General features: G+C 48.0%; 1 protein-coding gene across 2 annotated transcripts in view; it reads left to right on the top strand.

Moving 5' to 3' along the window:
* The window catches only part of GFRA1 (GDNF family receptor alpha 1), a 216,362-nt gene that overhangs the window by 159,216 nt on the left and 33,031 nt on the right, over positions 1 to 24,115 (top strand). For both annotated transcript variants that reach the window (XM_044240597.1, XM_044240596.1), the window contains 2 exons: positions 17,544 to 17,653; positions 20,348 to 20,482. In XM_044240597.1, coding sequence (XP_044096532.1) covers positions 17,544 to 17,653; positions 20,348 to 20,482 — 245 coding nt within the window. The remainder of the gene's footprint in view (positions 1 to 17,543; positions 17,654 to 20,347; positions 20,483 to 24,115) is intronic.

Below are 24,115 nucleotides of genomic sequence, written 5' to 3'. Positions count from 1 at the left end.
AAACCCTCTCGCACCACACTGGTTTATTCTGATTATTATTATTATTATTATTAACTCAGTCATTCGCTACGAGCACATTTACTGAGCACAGTCTATTTGACCTCAAGGGTTCTGGACATGAAAGTCATGTGCCCGTCACCCAGCAGCTCCCACTTCCCCGGTTGGGTTCCATAACTCCCTGACAGCTGTCATGGGAGTTCAGGGTCCTCAACCCTCACCTACCCCAAGGCAGCAGAAATCAGGGACCTGGCTGTGTATCTCATGGGAGATGAATTCTTTGCTGTCACGGAGTGACAACAAGCTCTAAATAATCCACGGTTATGTCACCAGGTTGGGGTCATCCAGGTGTTTGCCTGCCTACCTTCTCCCTGCCCTGAGGCCATGTCATTAATCAGAGAAAAAGCTCCATTTTCTGAATTGCATCTTGACCACAGCATGGGCAAAGGAAGGGGTGTAGATGAGAGATGTGGACTCATTCCTGGAAGTGGTGATGTGGGGGGCCCAAGATGGCCGACGCCTTGTCCAAGACTGCCGGCCGCGGAGAGAGACCCAGCTGGTCCCCTGCTCTTGTGTGGTTCCAGCTCTGCCAAGCTGCCGTGTCACATGCTAAGACCAAAGTTCACTGACAAATAAACTGGCTTCCTCCTCAAGTCATCCTAATCCCAACCACATAGAGTCTATGATGTCTTCTTGTTTTTAATTCCAAAGAAAGGTGTTGTTTCTATTTCCTGCAGCTCCTTTTGCAAATGAGTTTTATCCACTGGACAAAAAAATGGGAAAAGGGGGGACCTCAGTATTCCGGAGGGGCAGCCCTCTCATCCAGACCAATAGCTTTTGGGGGCCAGGGGCATCCCATGCTGACCAGCATGCTGGCCCCAAGAAGCCGACTTTTCCCTCTCCATACTTGCCCTTTACTGGAGAAAAAATTAGGGTTGACAGAAGGACCCATAGCCCATGGCCCAGAGCAGTCTCATTTTTGTAGGAGGAGATCTGCCCCTTCAGTTGTGGGGTGGCTCTTGTGCAGGGCTTGGGCCAGGCTCTCCCAGCCAGGCTGGGAGTCTTGCTCCAGCCAGGAGGCCCCAGACCCCTACTCAGGCATTACCCCAAGTTAGGTATCCCACAGTCACGTTGACATTTACGTTTCTATGGAGTATTTCCAATTCAGTGAATGGGAAATTGCTCTGTAATTTCCAAAAGCAATTAATTATGCAGAAAATTTTGCATTCAAGGAAAACAAGAATTTGTGCAAAGTTCCACTCCAGGCTGAAGTTGGGACTTTTCTTCTCCTTCCCCTGTGGTTGTCAGTGTTGTTGGTGAGTGAGGTGGGCTTCAGTGGGCACCCTGGTTGTGCTGGTTCTAGGAAGCGGGCGGCTGGAGGCCTCAGTCTGGTGTTTGTAAAGGAAGGTGGGGATTCCATTCTTCCCAGGGCAGCTCTAGGGACTAAGGGAGGTATCTATGCAAAGGCATCAACACCGTGCCTACCGCCTAACCCCGCAAACACTCAATAAATTATGTCCGTCACTCTTTGCATGTAAGCTGTTATCCTAAAGGATAAAGAAGCTTAAATCCCCGATGTAACGTACCCTTCCCCTTTAAAGGCAGAGACCTTTAAAGTAGGCTTGGTGGGTGGAGGGGGTAGATTCTTTACACTTCTGTGCACCCACAGCATTAAGCAGTGCGTGGAAATGTCAACGCCGTTATGTGAGACCATGTTGCTAAGCTTGACACATCACCGTCTTTCCCGTGTTGCACCGTTCGAGAAAAGTGGGGGCCAGAGGCGGGGGCGGACCAAGTCCAGAGGTCTTTGGAGCATGTGTCATCTCAAGAACATTCCTGTCGCGAATGGACAATTATTGGCATGCAAAGATAACCCAGTAAGACATGAACGGAGGTGGCCACAAGATTGTTCAGGCCAACGTGCTAAATTCACTATTGTTGAAACTGAATAGGCAGTGGGGGGACCCCTGGCAGCCTCTCGGGGCACGTGCTGCTTCAGTGACCCGGAGTAACTGTGAATAAAGGGTTCTTAGAGAGGCTTGGGTCTGAGTCAGTGATGTGAACGATGCAGCAAAGGGCGGTGACTGACTCAGGGTCACTGAGACGGGTCCCTCCTGTCCTCTGGCTGGTTCTGTGCTGTGAATCATCCCATCAGCCCATCAGGAGGCTAGCCACAGCCGGGGGCAGAGTTGGTCGTGGTGCGGGACTCAGGAGCCCAGAATCTGCGGAGCCGGGGACAGCATGACAGGAAGGCATGGATAACAGTGATGGTGATGAGGAGGAGGATGAGGAGAGTGACATTTGTGTGACATTTATGGTGAGCCAGGCCCTCTGCCGAGCCCTTCACTGCAGCCCCTGAAGTGGGGCTGTCACTAGCTCCTACCCTGTCTCATGGATGAGGAGGTCACCCAGGTGGAGGCAGTGACGAGCCCAGAGGGTCTGTGGGCGCCAGAGCCCAGGTTCTGTGTACGCTCTGCTGCCTGTCTCTGGTGCGAAGTGGGTGCCTCTTGCAAACAGCCTACAGAATTTTTCCTGAGCCGCTCAGCGTGTGTAGACTTGGATACCTGAGGGGACTCTGTTTTCACAATGGATTCCTCTTAAAACAAAACTTTTGGACAAGAGACCTTTGGATCTCATCCAGATAGAGCTCAAGTGCCCCTCGCAAAACACATTTCACTTCTCGTTCAAACAGTGGCTTTCTAATTTTTGGTTTCAGGACTCCTTTACACTCTTAAAAGTACTGAGAATCCCAAGGGATTTTTGTTGGGGGCAGGGGACAGATCTAACTGGCACGATATTGAGAATCAAAGGTGAAGAAAGGGTTACATATTTAGTACTTCATTTAAAAATAACATCAAGGGAAAAAATAACACCGAGAAGCCCATTACATGTTACTCAAAATAACAGAAAATATTTTTATTGAAAATCACTGTATTTACAAAACAAAAAATATAAGGTGACATATGGCATTGTTTTCTACTTTTGCAGTCTAGTGTCTGCCCGTAAGACACCTGGGGTCTTCCACTCGCTTAGGCTTTCAGTTGGTTGCAGTATCCCACATCGGGTGGCTTCTGGAAAAACAGGGTCCTCCAGTGAGAGCATAGGAGACAGAAAGGTAAATCAGAACTTCGTATGGGTAGGAAACAGCTTTGACCTCATGGACCCTAAAAAGCTGAGATTACCAGGGTCCCTGGGCCTCCCTGTGACAGCTGCTGCACTAGAAGGACCAGAATGGTCTCAGGCTGGAAGACGTGTGTGGGCACACACATTCCCATAGCATCCTTGAACTAGGACATCCTGAGTGTGTACCCAACCCGTTCAGCTCTGGCAGGTCAGAATGGTGAGTTTGGGGGGGGGCGCCGAGTGCCAGGTGGAATTGATGCTGATCCCCCACAGAACTGCTGATTCCCATCAGCTGTCACCCCCAGGGCAGTGTGACAGACTGGCATGCCTGGCTCCTCACTCCGAGAGAGGCCCTCCTGGTGGGCAGCACCTTCAAGGACAGCCTTTCCTTCTCTGTTCTAGCATGCCAGAGGGGTTCGGTGTCACGTTCTGCTCAGTGAGGCAGAGCTCTAGGCTGACGTGTAAAATCCATCTATGTCCGGAAGACTCAGTGGTCCTCGTTCTCATAGGTAGGAGCCCATGCCGCAGGCAAGCCTCTGCTCCTTGGTGTGCTGGTGGGGTGATACACCCTGATGGGAGCCATCCCACGTGATCCTTTGCCATGGCGAGAGCTACGGGATTATACTGGTGTTGGACCTCAGAGAACCCTTCGAGTTACAAATGGCAGAACCCTGGAAGTTTGAGGGTTTGTTGTGAGTGCTCAGCAGTTACAATGCCTACTGGAGAGTTGGCAGCCTCCATCTGATGGCTTTGAACTTGCTGGGATGGAGGTGTGGGGAGAGAGAATGCCCTCTGTGCAAGAATATTCACCTCAGTGCAGGATCCTGACCCTGTCCTGCTAGAAAACTTCTCTCGGAAATAGGCAAAAGCGAAAGGGGAAATACCTCTTCCATGTCCCAGGTTCAAAAATTCAGTTTAAAACATTTTTAGCTGGGCGCCTGGGTGGCTCAGGGGGTTAAGCCTCTGCCTTCAGCTTAGGTCATGATCTCAGGGTCCTGGGATCAAGTCCCACATTGGGCTTTCTGCTCAGCAGGGAGCCTGCTTCCCCTCTCTATCTGGGTCTGCCTACTTGTGACCTCTCTCTGTGTCAAATAAATAAATAGAATATTAAAAAAAAATTTAGCTAAAAATTAGGTATATGGCTTGAGAAATGTGCTTTTTTGCTTCACATACTGGGTGGTGGTTGGTTTATTCAGTGGCTCAGTAGGACTGCAGTGCCAGGTGCTTTGAGGGACCCAGAGAGTCAGAGACCAAGTAAGCCATCTGAACAGTGTGAATATGCCCAACGGAGGGAAGAGAGCTGGGCTCAGGGACTTCTCCTAGGTTCCATTGTTCTGTAGCAGTGGCTCTCCAATGTTAGCCTGCTTTGGGATCACTTCCTGACTTGTGAAGCCTAGGATGGGGCTTGATAACTTGCATTTCTAGAGCATTCCCAGTGATGCTGCTGGAGCCCACACTTGGCCGGAGAGCCACGAGAATGTTGACCCAGTTACACTGGTTTGATGGTCTTGCTCTGCTCTCAGAGGGGTCTGCAAAATGGGGCTGAGAAGGAGCAGTAGCCAGATTGGACTTGTGGGGCAGTGAGGAGGGGGCATAGGAGAGGACAGCACGTGGTGGCTGTCGCGTGGGCTGTCAGCTCCGTGGTGGCAGCCGCAGAATGAGGACAACGGTTCAGATTCCATGCTGCACTGATGTCCGGCTCTAATTGGAAGGCTGTGGGGATCCGCTGTGAAAGGCTCTGATACCCACCCCCAACCCCAGACTAGGGCCTTAGAAGCCGAGGCTGCTGAGGAATGGCTACCTCAGTAGTGTGTCTAGTAAGTTGGCGCCTGAGCAGCAGGGCTGCCAGGCAGGAGCTTGTCTTCTTTGCAGAGAGGACACAGATAGTTTGTTTTCTGTAGTCTGAGCTTGGCCAGAGATTGGAATTCATTTGGCGGAGTTATGCCTGGAAAATACAAAGTAAAACAGAGGGTTTTGAGGTAATTATTTGAAAAGAAATCCTCCTTCCAGAATGACCTTTGGAGCAGTCTTTGACCTGAACCATTCAAATGAGGAATGCTGACATAGACACTTTGCTTTGCTCTTGTCACTTGTGCCGAGCGGAAGCATCTGTGGTTGTCAGGAGGAAGTGGGAGTGGGCAGCACTGCTGGTGACGTGCTGTAATGCAGATTACTCAGACACACGCGGGTGTTTGACCTGCCAAAGGGCTGTGATTCCATGAGCCCAGATCTCCTTGAACCTAGGCCTGGACAGTGCACAGTGTGTTCTCAGAACTAGCTCGCTGCTTATTGTAAGAGAGGGACAGTGGAGGATATTGGTGGGGGGAGGCCAGATGCCATATCCCAAAGGAACCGATCTCTGTCCTTGACCCTAGCTCACCATGGCCACCGCCTCATACCTAGTGTCTTGGACTGACGGTGTATCATGTCTGGTCGTTGGAAGGTTAGTGCCTTGTGGGAGCCGTCTGCAGTCTGGGCCAGGCGCTGGGCTGGCTGGGACAGGACTACCAAGCTCAAGGTGAGCAGTCTTGGCGCTGGGTGCCTGAATGCTGAAACGGCCTTACGTGTCTACCCTGATGCCCTCAGGCTGCACCCCAGCATCCCCGGGCTCAGAGAAAGCAGAAGGGGTGCTTTCTGGGTATACACGAGGTACCAGCAAACACTGCCTGTCCGCTGGATTCTGTTCCAACCCACACGGCAGAGCGCCCCTCAAGGGAGCTAGACTAAGTGTTCCTTGTCCACTTGGGGCGGGGGTGACCCAGCTAAAGCCGTTTCCATGCGGGGTCTGGCCCTCCCTGCCTGAGGCTCCTGATAATCTACTAGGTTATACCTGCTCTTTCTTGTGAAGGAGGAGAGACACCTGCTCCATTCCCTGCCTCGCAGGACTTGGGCATTGTGAGGGAGGAGAGAGAAAGAGCCAGCACTGGAACACCTTGAGTGTAGTCACAGTAACATTCCTATCCAGCCCTTATGATAATTATTTGAAAAGAAATCCTCCTTTTCTTCTGTGAAGAGAAGTGAAGTGAGAACCAACACTTCTCCCCATGGGCCTGTCTTACACCCCTCACTTCTTGACTTCAGTGGCACCCTCCGGGGGGAGTGTATACACCGCCAGGGGCAGGGAAGGGGTGCTCAGTGGGGGAAGTCATGGGCTGAGGGGCTTGTTCACGGAGCTGTATCGTGGGATTGCATTCAGCCTTACTGAGCGGTAACAACAGATATTACTTTTTTATGTTTTTAAACTGCAAACACTATTAAACCGAAAGGATGCCCACTCATTCTGTCATTACACGTTATTGGACCCGGCAAATATCACTTACATCCACTTAAATCAGATTTCAGCTTCTCAAGCACACAATTCTTGTCAAAATGGCGTCAAAAGCCCAAGACTAAAATTTTTTTTTTTTTTTTTTAAATTGAGCGTTCATTTTCTTATCCGTGTTGTGGGGGTGAGTAGGAACTGGAGAACCTATGGTTTTCTTTTGAAAATTTGGCTCTCTTAACCAGCTCCATGACTTCGGCTGGATGTTGACCTCTCTGGACCCCAGTGTCCTCCACTGTAAAAGAGGGCTAACCCCAGTGATCAGGCTCTTGTGTGTTCATTGACACGGGCCTACAAAGCATTGCCCACAGAGACTGGCTCTAAGGACAAGCAGTTGGGGGAGGCTCCCAGGAGACCCCTGAGTGCTCTGTGAGTGGGTTACAGGAAGCCCGGAGCTCACCTGGTTGGGCAGACTGGTTGAGGGGACGGTGTCCTAGAAAATGACTGATGTGGACCATAGAAACCAGCTCCTCAGCCCTAAAGAATAAAGGGGGAAATGTTTTAAATTCAGCAGAGAGTGTTAGGGAAAATGTGGAAAATGGGGCTGAGATGTGGGGGAGGGGCTGCTGTTGACAAGAGGACATTCAGTGTGAGAAGGGATTACCAAGGAGAATTTTGGATATTCTGGAAAAGGGGGCGTTACCTGATGGCAACGGAATAAGTGATTTATTCTTTTGACGTGTAACACCACAATTCCCTGTCTCCTGAGCATTGGCCCATCCGGAAAGGAAGATATTAGGGACTAGTTGTTTGCTGAGCTCAAAGTCTCTGTTGACCTTAAAACAACTTGCCTGGAAGAAAAACGACCTAGTGTATATTTACTATTGAACATAATTTTCCTTAGGAAGTCTGCAACCCTATTAAAGATTAATAGGGAATCTTATTTTCATATGTTTCTGCTTAAAGTCTATTTGTGCAAGTGTAGGCTGTTAGCCATTCAGACATCCGTTTACCTTCTTCCTCCACCCCCTCCCAGGGCAGGCAGAAGCTAGGCTCTTTTAATGTGCAGAAGGTAGATTAACATTCTGCTGAGCTTGGAGCTCAGGTACCACAGAGGTGTTTAGCGCTTGTCCTTTGGGGGTAAGGGCAAAGGGAGGAATTTTGCAAATTATTAAAGTCAAGAGAGCCTGTGTAATTTTCAATTTTTCATCTTCTGGGAACCCCCAAAGAAGCAAGGTTTGACTGAAGGAGGCCAGGCAGCATTTGGGATAATTTCTAGAATTTACTTATGTTTCTCTAAAGTAATTAGAGTTCAGTTTCTCTGGCTCTAAGCATTACATGATGCAACGCTTCTTTCCAAGAGGTCAGACAGCACCTCCTTAAATTTATACCGGCCTGATGCCAGCCAGCTCAATAGAGGACCACATCTGGGGACCACATGTAGTGACCTGTGGAATTGCCCTGAACTGTTTCTGAGTGTGATTCCATTGGCCTATAAATCACATTCCTCTGCTAGAAGATGCGGAGGACTCACAGAAGACGTCGCTCTTTGGTCATAACAGTAGGATTAAGCCTGATGTTATTTGAGCACATATAGACCTTAGACATGTAGATTAGTGATCTCAGGATGAAGCATTTCATACACCAAATTATTAGCAGAAGAATTTGAAGAAAAAGATTACTGTGACTGTCTCTACCCTAAGGCTTCATAGAGGTCTCAAGGGCAGTGTGGACATCCTGGGCTGGTCCCGAGCGAAACAGAAGACACCACACTGACGAATCCTATCCTCCTCCAGGAAACTGGAGGTCATACACAGGGGCTAGGGGCCTGGCACGCTCATCTTCCAGGACTGCTGTGAAGGCTTTACTGTCATTCAACTGGAGTAATAAAGCTTCAGAGAAGTTAAGGTATTCACCCCAAATGCCATGTTTAGCAAGTGGTTGAATTCAAACTGAAGACCTGGTCCATTTTCAAATTCTGTATTCAAAACCTCTACTCTACACTGACTTTTAGAAGAGTGTTTGTTTTCTGTTGTTCTTATAGCAGGTTGCCACAAACATGGTAGCTTTAACACAAATTGATTCTCTTACGTTTCTAGACATCGGAAACCATACACAGCTCTGGTGGGGCCGAAATCCAAGCGCCCACCGGACTGAGTTCCTTTTGGAGGCTCTAGGGACAAATCCATTTCCTTGACTTTTGCCCACACGCATTCTTTGTCTCATGGCCCCGTCTTCGAAATCAGTAAAAGCTGGTCCAGTCTTTTGCACATGGCATCTGACCTCCTCATCTGCCTTCGTCTTGTACTTTTAAAGATCTTGTGATTATGTTGAGCCCACCTGGTGATCCAGAAGAATCTGCTCACCGGAAGACCTAAAACCATAATCACACATTCCAAGGCCTTTTCATCACCATGCCAGGTAACATGTTCACACTGTCTGTGGTTCCAGGATTAGAGTATAGACATCTTCTGTCTACAGTAGTTTATCATGAATTGCAGAACAGATTAGTCCCCGGTCATTGCTAGAAATCACGGAGCCAAGTACGTAACTTTCATCCAGCCGAGGGTATGTGTGCATTTTGTAGTAATAGTACTACTCCCTCTTTCTGATTTTTCAGTGGCCCCAAAGACCTTCACTCTGTTTACATTTATCTGTTGCATCAAAGAAAGCTACATCTGAAGGCATCTTGAAATTCTTTCTAAAATGAGAGTGGGCATAAATAATTCAGTAAAACCGTGGAGGGTGACCTTTGCTGCCCCAGGGGTGCCTGAGCAGTTAGTTGACTTGGGGCTTCTCAGGTTCCCGGGTTGAATGTAGGACAACTGCTATAATTCACTCCTGAAGATGGAGGGGCCTGCAGAGTTTAACGAAGTAGATTCATCCCATGTTGGTCTTGAGTTTTAAGGAGTGGCTGTACTGATGAAAGGTTGGTTGAGCATCTAGATTTCTGTTTCTCCTTGTGGCCCAAAGCCACAACACTGATGACTAATTCTTGTGCAGAAATATGAAAGACTGATTGGATAAGATGGACTCTCAAAGAGTTTTGGCTGATTTGTCACAGACCGTTAGTAGATATCTGAATGTTTTATGATAATTTAATCATCCAGAAAACCTCAGATTTCTCTTTCCCTTCCATTGCTTCTCATAAAAACAAGCACTGTCCAAGTGAAGTTTGTGCACTGGAGGACATCTCTTAGCGTGGATAATACACAACAACTTTATTTGCCTTGGCCGTGTAGCCAGCGTAGGACTGTTGGCAGGGTCTTTGGGCCCGAGGGGGACTTACAGTCTGCTTATACTATGACCATCCGTGAGTCCATGGAGAGATTGGAGAGGGGGGTTGAAGGGAGGAGTTCTGGCCTGAGGGCAGCTCTGGGACATCCGACCCAAGGCTGCCAAGAGCCCCTTCACTGTTGGAATGGATTCCCTTGCCAACTGCCATAGCTTGCTTTTCAGATTTTCCACGTAGAGATTAGCTGTCAAACCCTGTCAGCCCCTCCGCAGCTGCTGATTGACAGCTGTCAGTGCTTGTGGAAGGTGGCTTCATGAGAGATGCCGAGATCGATCAGATGCCGACCTGGACGCCCTTCAGGGGGCTGCGGCTGTTTCACGTCCTCAGAAAGGCTAAGGAAACACTGCATCTCTGCCCTGCGGCATGCTTGCCCGGAACCCTCACCCTGGAGAGAACCCCCAAGCAGGACACAGGGACTAAAGCCCTGGGTGACACCTGCACTTCCCGAAGTCCTTCCTTGGAAGGGCTTTGTCACCGCACCAGGGGTCGAGCCCTGAAGGTGGTGATCACAGCCTCCTGTGACCCACATGCTGGGCCAAGAGCTACAAAGGAGCTGGACGAGCAGCTGTGATGAGGCTTCCCGAGGGCAAGTGAGGACAGCGGCGTGTATTAAATGGGTTGTAGCCTCCCAAGTATCACGATGAAGCTGAGCAGGGCTTTGGGAGGAACAGGGCAAACCTCTTCTTGGCTGCGAGGGCCGTATTCTGCCAGGAAACAGAGATGTTAGGCAAAGTTTCTTGGACCTCACAGTACTTTCCCGAAAATAGGGGGTCATAGTTTGGCTGTCAATAAGAAGTCCATTAACTGGTTGGGATTTAATCATCCCACCAGGGTGGAAACTCACATTAGGGGGCTGAGAAACTCAAGGTGTGCAGAGCTGTTGGTATGTGTGTCTGGGGGTGTGAACCTGCCCCAGAATTGCCCCAGGGAAGCCACACTCTCTCATGGGCCTGGGGAAGACCATGGCTTTCTGAACGGCAACCTGTGCATCCCCCCAGCTCTGCAGACTGTGCCCCAGAGAACATGCTGGGCTTTGACACCCCCCCACCGGAAGCTCACATGCACCCACAAAGTGGGGAACAGCAAGGCAAGAAAACACCTCTGCAGAATGTCTTGAATATAGGCTCTGATCTGCGAGAGGATGCTTTCCAGATGTGCTCTCGGTAGGCTGCCGGGGAAGAAGGGCTAAGGTAATTTTCTAAAAACGGAACGAGAAAAATCTGTTTTGTGTCACCGTACCAGAAAATCACCATTCTAGAACTCTTGCTTTGTCATCCCGGTGCTAATATTAGCAGCATGTTTTTCAAATTATTTTTATTCTGCATAAGAGATTAGCAGTATTAACAAACTCACTGATACTTAGTCATTTAAAAAATATGTCTTTCCCCCTAAGTCCCAGGGGGAAAAGTAGCTTTTTCTTAAAAGTGCCTTTATTCTATGAGCTCATATGACTGAGTGGTATTAAGTAACACCACAGGATTCCTGGCTTCAGTCTTCTGAAATTTGTTTTGGTCAGAGTCATTCCACTGACGTAGCCTCCGTATGTGATACAAGGGGCCGGTGGAAGGTAGACTAAGGGGCATGTTCCCCTGTGTTGAGCTTGCTGTGGGTCTGGGCTACAAGGGCTTCATGTTGAAATGGACTAGAAATTGGGGAGAAAAAAAAAAAAAAGAAGGGCTAGGAAATGAAAATGTATTGGGTAATATGTTTTCTGGATCCTGGGTGAGGAGCTTTATAGAACTTTCCATGAGTTCTCACAGCAGCCACGTAAAGCGACTGTGGATAGCATTCGCCCCATTTTCCAGGTGAAGAATTGGAGTTGGAGAAGTGATCTAGTTTGCTAAGGTGTGAGAAGATGAAAGGTAGAGACAGGTGCGTGTCCCTCTTGGGCCTGGCGTGCTTTGTTTCCTCGGACTTTGGTTTCCTCTAATTAAGAAAACCTTTCCAGACTACGTGGCTTGCTTTGAAAACTGAGACTCGAAAGCCCTGATGGTCACACTGTGGTCAGAGACAAGTGCTAGACATTTCTTACACGAGCGGGTGAATAAAGGGATCCCTTCCCAAGGGTCCGGGTTTGGACCAGTCAGTCAAGCTCTGCAGTCCTGAATGGACACCAGCGGCGGCCCCAAAACCCCTCAGTAAAGGGAAGCCTAATGCATCAATAGACTGGCCAGGCTCAGATTCAGGGTCCTGGATGCATCCATGACCCCTGCTGGTCTCCCGCATGCCATTCAGAGCGCTCCTCGAGGCTAGAGTCAGTGGTACAACATTAGGCTCTGAAGAACAGTCTGGCCAAATGGTGGGAGGGGGAGGCCAGTTACACATTCGATGACTTAAATCATCTCCCTGGGAACTTGAGGCCCAACCCCCTTTGCATTTTCCCCTTCTAGGGCTGACACCTGCCATCTGCCGCCACCCACCGTGTGACTCCAGGCAGGAGCTAAACCTTTTGGCCTCGGGTTTTCTTACCTGGGAGAGGAGGGGGTCCGCTGGAAAAAATCTGGATCTCTGTAAAAACCCGATGCCTAGATGCGAAATCATGTGTCCTGGCAAAGTAGATTCGTGGGTGAGAACAATAATAATGCTTTGAAAACAAGTACTCTTTTTTCCCAAGTATCTTCAAGCAGCCCTAGATTTTATCGCTGAAGTGGAAGGGAAATCCAAGAGCTAAGTAGTCCGCAACGAATGTGGGAGTTCTGGGGAGTTCGTGTCAAGAGGCTGGATCTCACTCAGGACCTCACGATTCCTGGTCCAGAGCTCATTTCCATGAACCACATGGCTTAGGTCCAAGTGTGAGATTCATCCTGGGGAAAAAAACAAAACAAAACAAAAACAAACAAACAAACAAAAAAACATTTAAAAGAATAGGATGATCCAGGAGGAGTTAAAGTGGGCATTACTAGTATGTTGGATTTTTTTTTTAACCTGTTTGCTATAACACTATTTTCCTAAAAATGTTACAGAAAAAGTAGGTAAATGATTCCCCCCACCCACTGTCAAAAGACCATCTGCTGTTTGAGAAGACTCTCCTAGATTTTATCATTAGAATCATTTTTCTATTTCCAGTTAGCAGCACGCTTCCCTTAGTGTGATATGTTCTGCATAAACCACTGTTTTTCTCTTCTGCCGGTTTCCTGAGGCTACCTTGGCATTTACGGTGTTTTCCTCCTTTCTAAGGGTGGGAATTTTCTCTTTCGGAGGGAGACACATTTCTACATTAGTGCCTATTCATTTCCTTTTCATTTTCTTAGAGAAAATCAGGTTCATCACTGCTTGTAGTCATGGAGATTTCATGTCTCCAGAAGAGATCCAATTGTGGAATTTCTTTGTTAATCCCACACTGGACGTTTAAGCTTTTGTGTTTGGATCAGTGCAGCCCAGGCAGGGGAGCAACCACAACAGGCTACAATGAGACTCTTTAACCCAAGGCGGGCAGGGCAAGTGTGTGCAGCAAGGGCTGTCCATGGACGCTGTGGGCCGGGGCATAGCAGGTGCTCAGGCCGTGGTTGGTGACCGGGCAGGTGAAGATCTTAAGCTCGAACCTGCAAGATGCTTGCAGTGAACTCTGTATAGCCTCATCTTCCTTGCAGACTGGTCCCTCTGCAGCCCCACCCTGTGCCAAGATGCCTTGCCTCAATTCTGCCCCTCCTTTCGACAGTTTTGACTTCCCTTCTAGTAAAACCTGCCTCTGGATCCATCTTCCTTTCTTCCTCTCCTTCAGACCTTCAGGTCTCCCCGCTGGCTCCCCACTGGCTGCAGTCTCCTAAGCAACCATGTCTCCCACTGGCCAGTGTCCTGCCTCCCCTTTGCTGCTAGGGCAGTGAGGGCATGGGATACGTCTCAAGCAAATCTTTGCTGAGCAGCTGAGACATCCAAAAGTCCTCCCAACATGCAAATCTGATCATGTTACTCCTTTGTTTAAAGACCTTCAGTAGGGGCGCCTGGGTGGCTCGGTCGGTCAAGCGTCTGCCTTAGGCTCGGGTCATGATCACAGGGTCCTGCGATGGATCCTGCATCAGGCCCCCTGCTCAACACGGAGCCTGCTTCTTGCTCTCCTTCTGCCTCTTTTCCTGCTCATTCTGCCTTCCACTCTCTCTCTCTCAAATAAATAAAATCTTAAAACATAAAATTAAATTCAAGTAAAAACCTTCCGTGGTTCCCAGTGGTTTGAGGATAAAATCCAGACTCCGAGGTCATTCAAGGCTCTTCAAGCCCTTGCCATCTCATCACCTGCCATTCACCATTTGCATCCCGCGGCTTGGCCACCCCACGCGGACAGCTAACAATTTTCCGGTGATACGTGTGTTCAGTGTAGCAGTTGCGAATGATTTCCAGCTCTGGAGTTAGATTGAATGTAGTCGTGTTCCAGCTCCACCACAGAGCTCTGTGACCTGGAGGGAGTTCCCTTAAACTTTCTTTGCCTCAGTTTCTTCATCTGCAAAATGGGACTGATAGTATCACCTGCTAAAGTTGGTGTATTAAACGTGTGCACACATGTCAAGCTCTTAAATCAGTCTCTGGCACATACAGACATTCCATTTTCCTTACCCCGGGTGTTGTATGAACTTACTGACTCTATCCTGTGCTGCCTCCTTCTGCCTGAGATACCCCCTCCGCCTCTGCCTGATGGACCCGAGCCATCCTCTGACTCCCAGCCTCTCTGGAACGAACATCTCTAGCCAAGGAGTGTTAAAAGCTTAAGTCGTGGACTTATAGCCTGGTTCTGCTACTAAAGCTGTGGTTTCCTCCTTTGTGAAATTCAGATAAAAAAATAATTGTCTCTACCTTATTAAGAGTTCTCAGGGAAAAATATAAAGACATACCTAGCATATGCTAAATACTTCATTCATGTTAGATATTATTTTATTAGCAGCCTGTCTGCCTTTCTACAATAGCCTTTCTACAATAATACTGCCTAGTCACAGTAGTAGTGTAATCTGTTTCCTTGTTTGTCTTGGTGGGTGATTCGAGCTCAGAGACAGAACTTCCTGCCTCTCAGGCACTTGATGCATCATTCAGGCCATGGAACTATGGAACTGACAAGGACTCAGTGGCTTTATCGATACATGTAACCATCTGTTATCATTTTCATATGTTGCTTTAAGAGATTTCCGAGGACCATGTCCATAAGAGAAGATGTTAGAAAGGAAGGGTCTTTGAGAGGCCCTAATGACTGGAGATTAAATGGTCCTATACCATTTTATTTGGCCCAAAGATGACTGGGAATAAAGGGGAAGCCAGACTGGATGGGCGGGGACTTCACTCCCAAGACATGAAACAGGCTTTATCAGTAGGACTAAATACCTCCTGCTGGTCTTCAAACAGGGTCATGCCAATACATGCTAAGTAGCTGGTTATCCAAGAACGACACAGAGCCCTGATGTGGCGGGTGTTTGCCCATCACCGCGGTGCAAATACTCCCTCCGAGGTTACTCTCAGAACACCACGGTGATGTTAACCGACTGGCAAGGATGGACCAGTCATCCAGGCATGGGCTGCCTCCAGCACAGCACTGTGTAAACCTCAGTTTTTCTCTCTGTAAAATGTGAGTCCTCTGAAGTTACAGTCCTGTCTCCAAGTAGAAATGTTGGTGGGTCGAGTGAGAGAGAAAAAAAAACAACAGGCAAATGTTGGTGTTTGGGCAACACTGCTTGGTCTCATCATCATCTTGAAACTCTGTCTGTCCACTGGCCGTGTGCATCTTAGGACCGAGAATCTGGGCTGACAGTCTTCTGTCACAAACCAGCCCGTCTGGGCTTCTGCTCAGAGCCATGTCTCTGGTTTTATCCTCCCAATCAGGGTTCTACTCTGCGCAGCAGACTGACTCAATTAGCCTTTCATTCCGGAGTCCAATTGTGAGTCAATTCTGAGGTTGTTAAGCAAAATGAGTCTGGTGGCATTAGCCTCGCGCTGAAGGATAGTAATCCGCATCGCGGTGCCGTTCAGTTAATAGTCTGCTTGAGAGACTATGAGAAACAGGGACTCAGAGACAAAGCGACCTTTTGTCCATCTCTGGGGGACAGGCTGGGAGTGCAGGGCTGCCAGGTCAGATTGCTGCTCAGGTTGTGGGCAGCACTGGAAGCCCAGCTGCCTGCACCACAGTTGGCCTCTGCAAAGTTAGAAGCCCGGCAGCACCAGATCATTAACTTTCATGACCGGGAAAATTCTTCTGAAATTAACACTCAGTCCAAGCTGGATGCCATTGGAGTCAGTTGAGTAAGCCTGGGCCACCTTAAGGGACTTCCTCAGAAAAATGAATCCTCTAACCAGGCTACAGAAAATGGCCAGGTTTTATGCCCTCCAGTGTGTTCAATTAGAGTCAGAAAACACCAACGAGGCTTAGACGGTTGGGAGATCCAGGCACACAGACGGGCTCACACTCAAGACTCATTTGGAGGATTTTGCCAAGACCCTTAGCTTCAGCACATGGCCCTGCTTGGGAAGCGGGATGTGGGGGCCTCTCTGAGGACTTCCAGGTGCCGTGCAAAGAAAATAAAGCTTTGCTGTAGCACCTGCCCTGGGGATTGACAGGGATGGGACCAGGCACACATGGATGGGGCCCAGATGGGCGCAGCTCGGGAGGCTCAGATACCCCTGCTTAAAAGGGTTTGAGGAGAGACCAGACCCTCACAGACACCCTGCAGCGTTTGCAGTGTGCTATGAACTCAGACAACTTCATTGGGCCTCTTAACTCCCCGCTAGCTACGATTGTAGTACAGGGACACATAATGGGCTTCCTGCAGACCTTTTACAAACCTCTGTGATCTCCATACACACTACCTTGCTCTGCTCCGCCACGCAAGCTCGCACATAACCCAAGTTATGCTAAGTAAAGACAGTTTTTTGGGTGGAAGGAGGGAAAAACAGCACTCTGTATGTTGTCTGCCAATTTGGGTATGCTGAAGAGAAAAGAGCCGAGACAACCATCCATTGTCTCCCTTAATTGCCGGATAATTTAAATTCTCTTGAAGTCCATTGTGTTCTTCGCTCAGAAGCAGAGCTGTTGTCTGCTGAGATGACCTCAGCAGTGGCCCCGCTCTCATTCAGGAGCTCTCCAACAATATGCTCTTCAGACTGAAAAACAGCCAGTTGGCCACAAAGAGCCTTCTGCCTCCCCAGACCAGCGTGTCTGTGGCCCTTCTCCATCTCCGGGGCTCTGCAGTTTTGCCACCACTCGTGGCTTCCCAGTGGACTGCACTGGCCCCTGGGCAGCTTCCCAGCTGTGGACAGGTGCAGCAATGGTCAGCGGCCCCCTCCAGGCACCTCCTCCCCCAGAAGGCCCCATCACACAGTGAAACGGTGCCTCAAGGGAGCATCGCCTGTCCCTCCCTAGGTTCTGGAGCAGTGAGCCCCTTCTCAGGGTCCCTTGGCAGGAATCAATCCCTGTCCCCTGGGCTGGGGAGTGAGAGATAACTTACAAGACAAATACACATATTTTTAAAGCCAGCAGGAATTACGGGAGCAGATGGGCTGTAGGATCCTATTTGGATGCCAGGGACATGTTTCTGTATAAAGTAAATATTTTCCCAGTGTAGATCTCTGGTGAGTGTGTAGAGAAGCATATTTCCTAAAGATGCAAATAAGTCTGTCAGAAATAAATATTGAATGGAAACTTCAAAGCATCTAGATTTCTCCAGTTACAGGCCCTGAAGACTTCTCTGCAAATAAGCAGACACACAGGTGGGCAGAGGGCTGGGGAAGGAGGGGACGGTTGGGTGGGGGAGTTGGATAAGAGGGGGTGCTCACATCCTAAGAGCTTTTCTTTTGGTGCAGAAAAAGGTGTATTGACGAAGGAACAAAGAAAAGTTGGTCCAGAAGTTTAGGGTATTTCAAAACAACACAGCCTACCCTTTCTCCCCATGGCAGATCTCGCCTTGCGGATTTTTTTACCAACTGCCAACCGGAGTCAAGGTCCGCCAGCAGCTGTCTGAAGGAAAACTATGCCGACTGCCTCCTCGCGTACTCAGGGCTTATTGGTAAGATGGGGGAGAAGCGGAACGGGAGGGAAGTCTGGTTTACAGATGCTCACGGACTTTTCCCATTGTAGCCTGCCACTGTCTGCGAGAGGAAAAATCGCAGTAACCTCTATGCTGGGGTTTTGACATTAAGCCCTATAGGACTTACCTGCAGAAAAAAGAAACCTGGGGATCACGGCTATGCCAAGGCAAGGCAGGAAGCAAGGAATCTCCCAGTGCAGGAAGACTGTGGTGTGAGAACCTGAGAAGCATCTCGGGGTAGGGCGGGGGCGGGGAACCAACCACACAGAACAATAGGAAAGGAAAAAAAATAACATGGCCATGGAAGAGGGGAGCAAGTCCCCTGAGCTCACTGAATTAGGGCACTTGGAAGTCATTCCGTCCAGGGGAAATAAAAAAGGCTGCTCCCCAGAAATGGAAATAAAACCCCTAACCACTAGGGTCCTTCTCACCATTGATATTCTTGGTAATTCAGCTCCTGATGTGCAGGGAGTGAGGTCGCCTAGGATGTTTCCAGGAGCACAGACCTAGCAGAAACAGTATTTTCTGCCTCTCAAGATGGGAAGCGGGTTCTTGGCATTCGGGGCAACAGTGCGGTTAGGGTACCAGTGAGTTAGAAGGTCAGAAGTGAGGCAGATTTGTGTCTGTGGCTAAAAGGAGCAGGCAGGAAGAGAGGCAGGTGTTCCGGGGCCCGGGGCCTGAAGAAGCCCCGGTGGCGGGGCTCTGTCACGACTGACATTTGAGGACAAACGCGTAGTGAAGGCTGTGGAGGGATGAGGGAAATCACACTTGTCAGAAGCATGATGGCTCAGCCACGGCGACTGCACAAGTCACCGAGCAGAAAGAACTTCCTACCAAGAATGACAGCACAGACTCCATTTTTTTTTTTTGTCACCAGAGTGGCTTAAAACCGGCAAGAGCTTTCAGGAAAATCAATGATGGTATTTAATGGGGGGATATTCCAGGTGCCTGCGCATTCATCCCCACATTTTTTTTTTTTTTTTTTAAAGAATACCTGTGTTCTCTTGGCCAAGACCTTTCCCCAGTGCTGTTTACCATGTTTGTGGCTGTATCCCAATGAGTGTAACTTCCTTGAGTCAATATCCCAAATTTGCATTCGCTCTTTCCTTTTCTTAAGTAAGTTGGTCTCTGCTGGGGGTTACTTATCAACTATGGAATTACAGGTGTGAGCAACAATGGAAATAATTAAGCCGTGCTCATTTTAAAAAGTTAAAAAAAAAATACAGAGAAACCCAAAGGAGACAGCTGGAAGGATCTACAGCTCCACTCCCAGATAGAATCACTATGAATATCTCAGTCCATATTCTTCCAGGCATGTGTGTTCATTAAATCCTCCATGAGTGGCCAAGGCACAGGGCTGCCAGGCATTTTTGGCTTGGAAGCCATCACATGGCCAGGATGATGAAAGACTCATCTCATAATGGAATGAAATGGTTGAAGCAATGCATTTTACAGACCAAAATCTATTTCCCTCTTGGGTCTGGATCTTTCCCTCCGCACTGGTCATTGGGTTCTGGTGTCTTTCAGGACAAAGCTTATGCCTGCTTCTTCCATATGTCAGGGACCTATCATGGTGTCCGGCATTCACTGGCTACTTAGTAGACACATTTTAACCTCTGGACTCAGGGTTTGGGGTACCTTCTCCTTTCTCATCCAAATTAAGTGCTTACTCTCTGTTGTGGGTCAAAGTTCCCATCCCAAGGTATAACAGGAGATAATGTTGTTTGAATTGGTAAGGAATGTAGGGTAAAAAAGACGTATCTTTGACTTAGAAGAGCTTACAAAGAATTTTTGTTTTCTGTAATGAACAAAATATATCCTGTGACTCACTGACCACTATTACTTTTATGTCCACAAAATACAGAAAAACAGAAGGCTTCTTGGCATGACTAGGCATCGCCTGGTGCGAACCACCCAGAAGAAGACATTTGGGTTGTATTAAGTATAAATGCTTTGCTTATTTGCGCCAGCACAGAGCTCATCAGAAAAACCATGAGCATAGGAAGATGTAGGCAAGAGAGACCACCCAGCATTTCTTTGAGGGCTTTTGAGGACTTCTGAGACAATACTCTAGAAGCCATTAGCTTAGAGGATTTCCAGTTTATTTCCAATTCCTTCACAACTTGGAAGACTTTATTTCAAGCAGTTGAGTGTCTGGTGAGCAGAGGCCTCGTTATATATGTTCCGGATGTCAGGGAACCCAAAAGATAGCTTTGAAGCTCCTCTGTGTTCCTTTGAAGAAGCCATTTGCTTCTGAGGGAAATGGATGCAAAGTCCTAAAAGGATTTTTTAAGATACGTGAAACCAGTTCTATCTATTTATGGAGATTAATGACATTTTCAAGAAAATGCAAGGGATTTGGGAACTCATGCATTCAAAGTTAATTCTCTCCTACTCCATAACATCCATACCATTTGGGCAGAAAAAAAAACACCCTAAGTGCAGCTCAAGGAGTTGTGTTATAATTTTTTAAGTAAATGTGTAAATTATTTTATGTGCTCAAGATAAATTACCAAGAAAACGCACTGCTTAACATAATTTCCCACTCAGCCAACACAACGTTTGTAATTATCCGTGATGTGTCCGTGTCAGAGGAACATTTGTTTCTCCTTAGGCTAGAGTAAATTCTGTACGATCACATAAGAACAAGGTGCCTTGTTTTTACTTTCTCAGGTACAGTCATGACCCCCAACTACATAGACTCCAGTAGTCTCAGCGTGGCCCCGTGGTGTGACTGCAGCAACAGTGGGAATGATATAGAAGAGTGCCAGAAATTTTTGAACTTCTTCAAGGACAATACTTGTCTCAGTGAGTTTAAAAAAAAAGGCGGGGGGGAAGCAAACACACAAACACACTTTACTCTCTGTGTTCAAGCTATACCTTTGCATTTCTTGTGCCTGCCTTCTTCTCTCTCTCTCTCTCTCTCTCTCTCCTCTCTTTTTTCCGGCTCGCTGATGGTGAATCCAGCCTCTCTTGGCCATACTACGCAAGGCAGCGGGGAACAGAGCTAGTGGGTGCTGCCAAGTCTGTGAATCCAAAGGCCTAAGAGAGCAAGGGATTCGAACAACAGAGGGTGTGTCCTGTCAGATAGAACCCTTCTATCCACAGATCAAATTCTGACGTTGGCAACCAGCGCGAAGTCTGTTCCAAAGGTTCTTAAAACCTGGGTGCAATATGCGGTGTGAGAAGCTCAGACAAATTAGATGGGGGTAAGCCTCCGAGGGCTTGCTGAGAAAAATTAGAGCGTTCACATCAATAGCCCCCTGGATGTTCAGGGTTGGCTCAGAGGAGAAGTCACAGTTCTTGAGTGGGATAAGCTGGCGGTGCAGGCGGGAGCCTCGGGATGTCCGTTATCTCGGGAGACAGAGATGAGCACCCGGGAGCTGGGGGGCGGTGGGAAGCTTGCTCCTGCTTGGAAATAGTATCAGCTGTTACTGCCACTTTCTTCAGGCAATATGGAAACCTGTTTCCCAAAGGGAGAGGGAGAGAGAGAGGCATGCAGGTGTGAACAATGGGCACGCATCAGACCGTGCAGGGCCTCCCTTCTGTCCGCGGAGATGCCCATCGTTTGAGGGGACGATCCAGCGGACATGCTTGAGGACCCGCTCTCCTTTGGTGGCAGCTGCCGTTAGTGTACTGGGGGCCTTCAACTCACTCCACAGGGAGTGCGATAGAGACATGATCTCATTGACTGTCTTCTGCACAAGAGATAGGTGGTGTAGGTAGGAGCTTCTCCATTTCACAGGTGAGTCAACAGCTGTTACTCACATGGGTCCTCCAGGCCACAGTTGGATCTGAAACCCGAGTTCCTCCTTCTGCAGCCCCTGTCCCCCCAGGCTTTTGTGTCGTGCCTGATATCAAAGGGCCCATTGGACGAGAACATATGGCGGAACACCGGGGACCAGGTGGGACTTCCTGGTGAGAGATGTGGAGCCAGCTTCTAGGAATTAAGGTTCAGCCACCTTTCTGAGAGCCGTGAACACTCTCCATGATGGTCTGCTGTCTGTGACTGATGGCCAGAGAATTAGCTAACAATTTACCATGTGTACACGGAAAAGCTTTTAAGTGTTACTGATTCTCAAACCTCTTTATCGCTTCCTTTGTTGAAAAGACAGATCTAAATGATTTGCTTACTAGGTGCTTCAGTCATGTGGCTGTAACCAAATGCTTTAATCATCTTAAAACTAACGCAAGCTTCTGGACACCTAAGGGAAATGGAAAACCACAAAACTAGTGGGAAGTATGGAGACATTTGCTGAGATATTGGCCGTACCCCTAAACTGAACCTTGGCTCTCCAGTTTGGTCTTGACTTAAAAAAAGAAAAGCATATATATATCTATCTCCTCCTTTTCCACATTCTGCGTAGTCTTTTGGCAGAATGCAAGTTTTAATGAAGATAAAGCAATGACAGTATAGGTCAGTGTGAGAAAAGATTGTAGTCACACTGGCTGGAAAACCGCTCCCTCATGGAGAAATTAAAGGTGTCCCTGCTTAATAATATTTTGGTGAAGGGGAGATTGGTCTGGCCTCGCTTTGCTGATGATGTCTCAATAAAAATAAATACATTTGGTCTTCAACAGGGACCAAAGCCAGCCAGAGTTTTTCACAGTCATCCCATTTAGACTTGGATGAGAAGGGGCACAGCCCACCAAAGACACAGGGCCGTCAATTCACATCCTGCAAAAGGCTCTAGAGTAGAAGGAATTAAAATTTGTAGGTTCCAACCCGAATGTCACAACCCAGTTCTGCCGCCTTCAGATTAACCAGATCTCTCCCAGATTCCTCTGTCACGAACACAACTTTAACCGATTGCTTATTTCTGGTTATTGGGGGGAAACACAGTTATTTTCAAGCCAAAGTGGATGGCCAGGGTGAGGGGAAGAGAGAAGAATGAGTTGGAGATGGAGGTAGGCTCGGAGTTACACTCACTTGGGTCTTGCTGCAGACGCCTCCTTCACTCCCTGGACCGCTGTCTGGGAACGATGCTTCCCCGTCACACTCTCAGCCCCCGCTTTATTTCCTCCAGGCGTTTCTCAGCACCGAATGGATTCTCTATTTCCCTTAATACCCTCCCCAGCCAGCACGGGCTCTATGGAGGGCAGAGGCTCTTGTCTGTTGCTGCCATCCTTACCGTTCACTGCTGGATGCCCACAGAGCAGAGCCTGGCACGTAGTCCATGCTCCCACTGACCTTTGAGTAAACAAATGAGCAAGTGCACAGACACCCCAGGAGGCAAGACCACCACAGGGGAAAAGCTCAGGTAGTGCCCATACATGGCAGGGGTCTCCTGGATCTCCGTGTCTGAACAGGAAAGAGGAAGGAGCATTCTGCAGCTTGTGGTGGTGGTGGTTCTCGGCCATTCAGAGAAACCTGTCCCCCTGTCCCTCTTTCTCTGCATTGCACCCACCCATTAAGCCATGTAAGACCGCTAGGAGCAAGTTTATATTAATTCCAGGCTGTTTCTTACGGCCTAAAAAATGCAAAGTTTGAGAAAACAAGCTTCCAATTTGCTGAACTTAAAGGATAACAATTTTAGAACAAAATGTCACTTCTAAGAGGAAGATTAGGCTTAAATTATTCTGTCTTGTATATCGGAAGATGCCAGCTAAGAATCATATATTAACAATTTGCACATTCAGGTCTCAAATGGAGGAGTTTGATTTCTTATACAATGAATATGAAATAAAAAATTCCTAAAGCCAGGCCAAATCCCCGAGGACCTGATTAAAAACTGTTTTTAATTCATTTTGGGGAAGGGAACAACACACAACCAATTTACTCTTGCCATAAAAACAATCTAATCCCATGAAATTGTAATAAGCTTTTAAAGTTTTACATTTTAAACTTTTCATTTAAGCAGGGCTGCTCCTACCTAATTATGCAGATTTTGTTTGGAAGACTGGGAGCAGAAAGGAAAAAAATAATCTTACTTAAATTTTCACTATGTATTGATGAGATTTGGGGTAGATTTTTTTTTTTTTTTTTTTTTCTTGTAAGGAAACTAGTTGCATCTGTACTAGTTGCATTTGGCTCATAGTAGCTGCTCAGAGCCTGTGCTGGGTGCTCTATGGTAGTGAGTCACGTCTTTGGCTGTTTGATTTTACCGCCTGCCAGATTAGCGTGGGGGTCACCAAGTTCCCTCATAATTAGGGATATGTTACTTTCACTAACTAGTTTGCTTTTAGTATAGTATTTTAACAGAGTACAGGGATGTTCTTAGAAGATCATGATCCCCCAAAAACAGGTTCAAGGCTGGGTTTCGAAGCACTTGACTGATGAGTATTTGAGGGCAAGGACCTTGCTCAGCACCTGGTACATAAAAAGGAACACGATCTGTCTTGTGCTTCGAGCATACCGAAGTGTCCATGTCGGTGTTTAATGAATGAATTGATTTTTGAGTACCTGACCCGATGGCTGGCTCTCCGCGCATGGAGGGATGG

Source organism: Neovison vison, chromosome 2 (assembly GCF_020171115.1).
Source record: "Neovison vison isolate M4711 chromosome 2, ASM_NN_V1, whole genome shotgun sequence".
Lineage (NCBI taxonomy): Eukaryota > Metazoa > Chordata > Mammalia > Carnivora > Mustelidae > Neogale > Neogale vison.
Note: the sequence above shows the minus strand (reverse complement) of the source record. Positions and strands in the feature narration are given on the sequence as shown.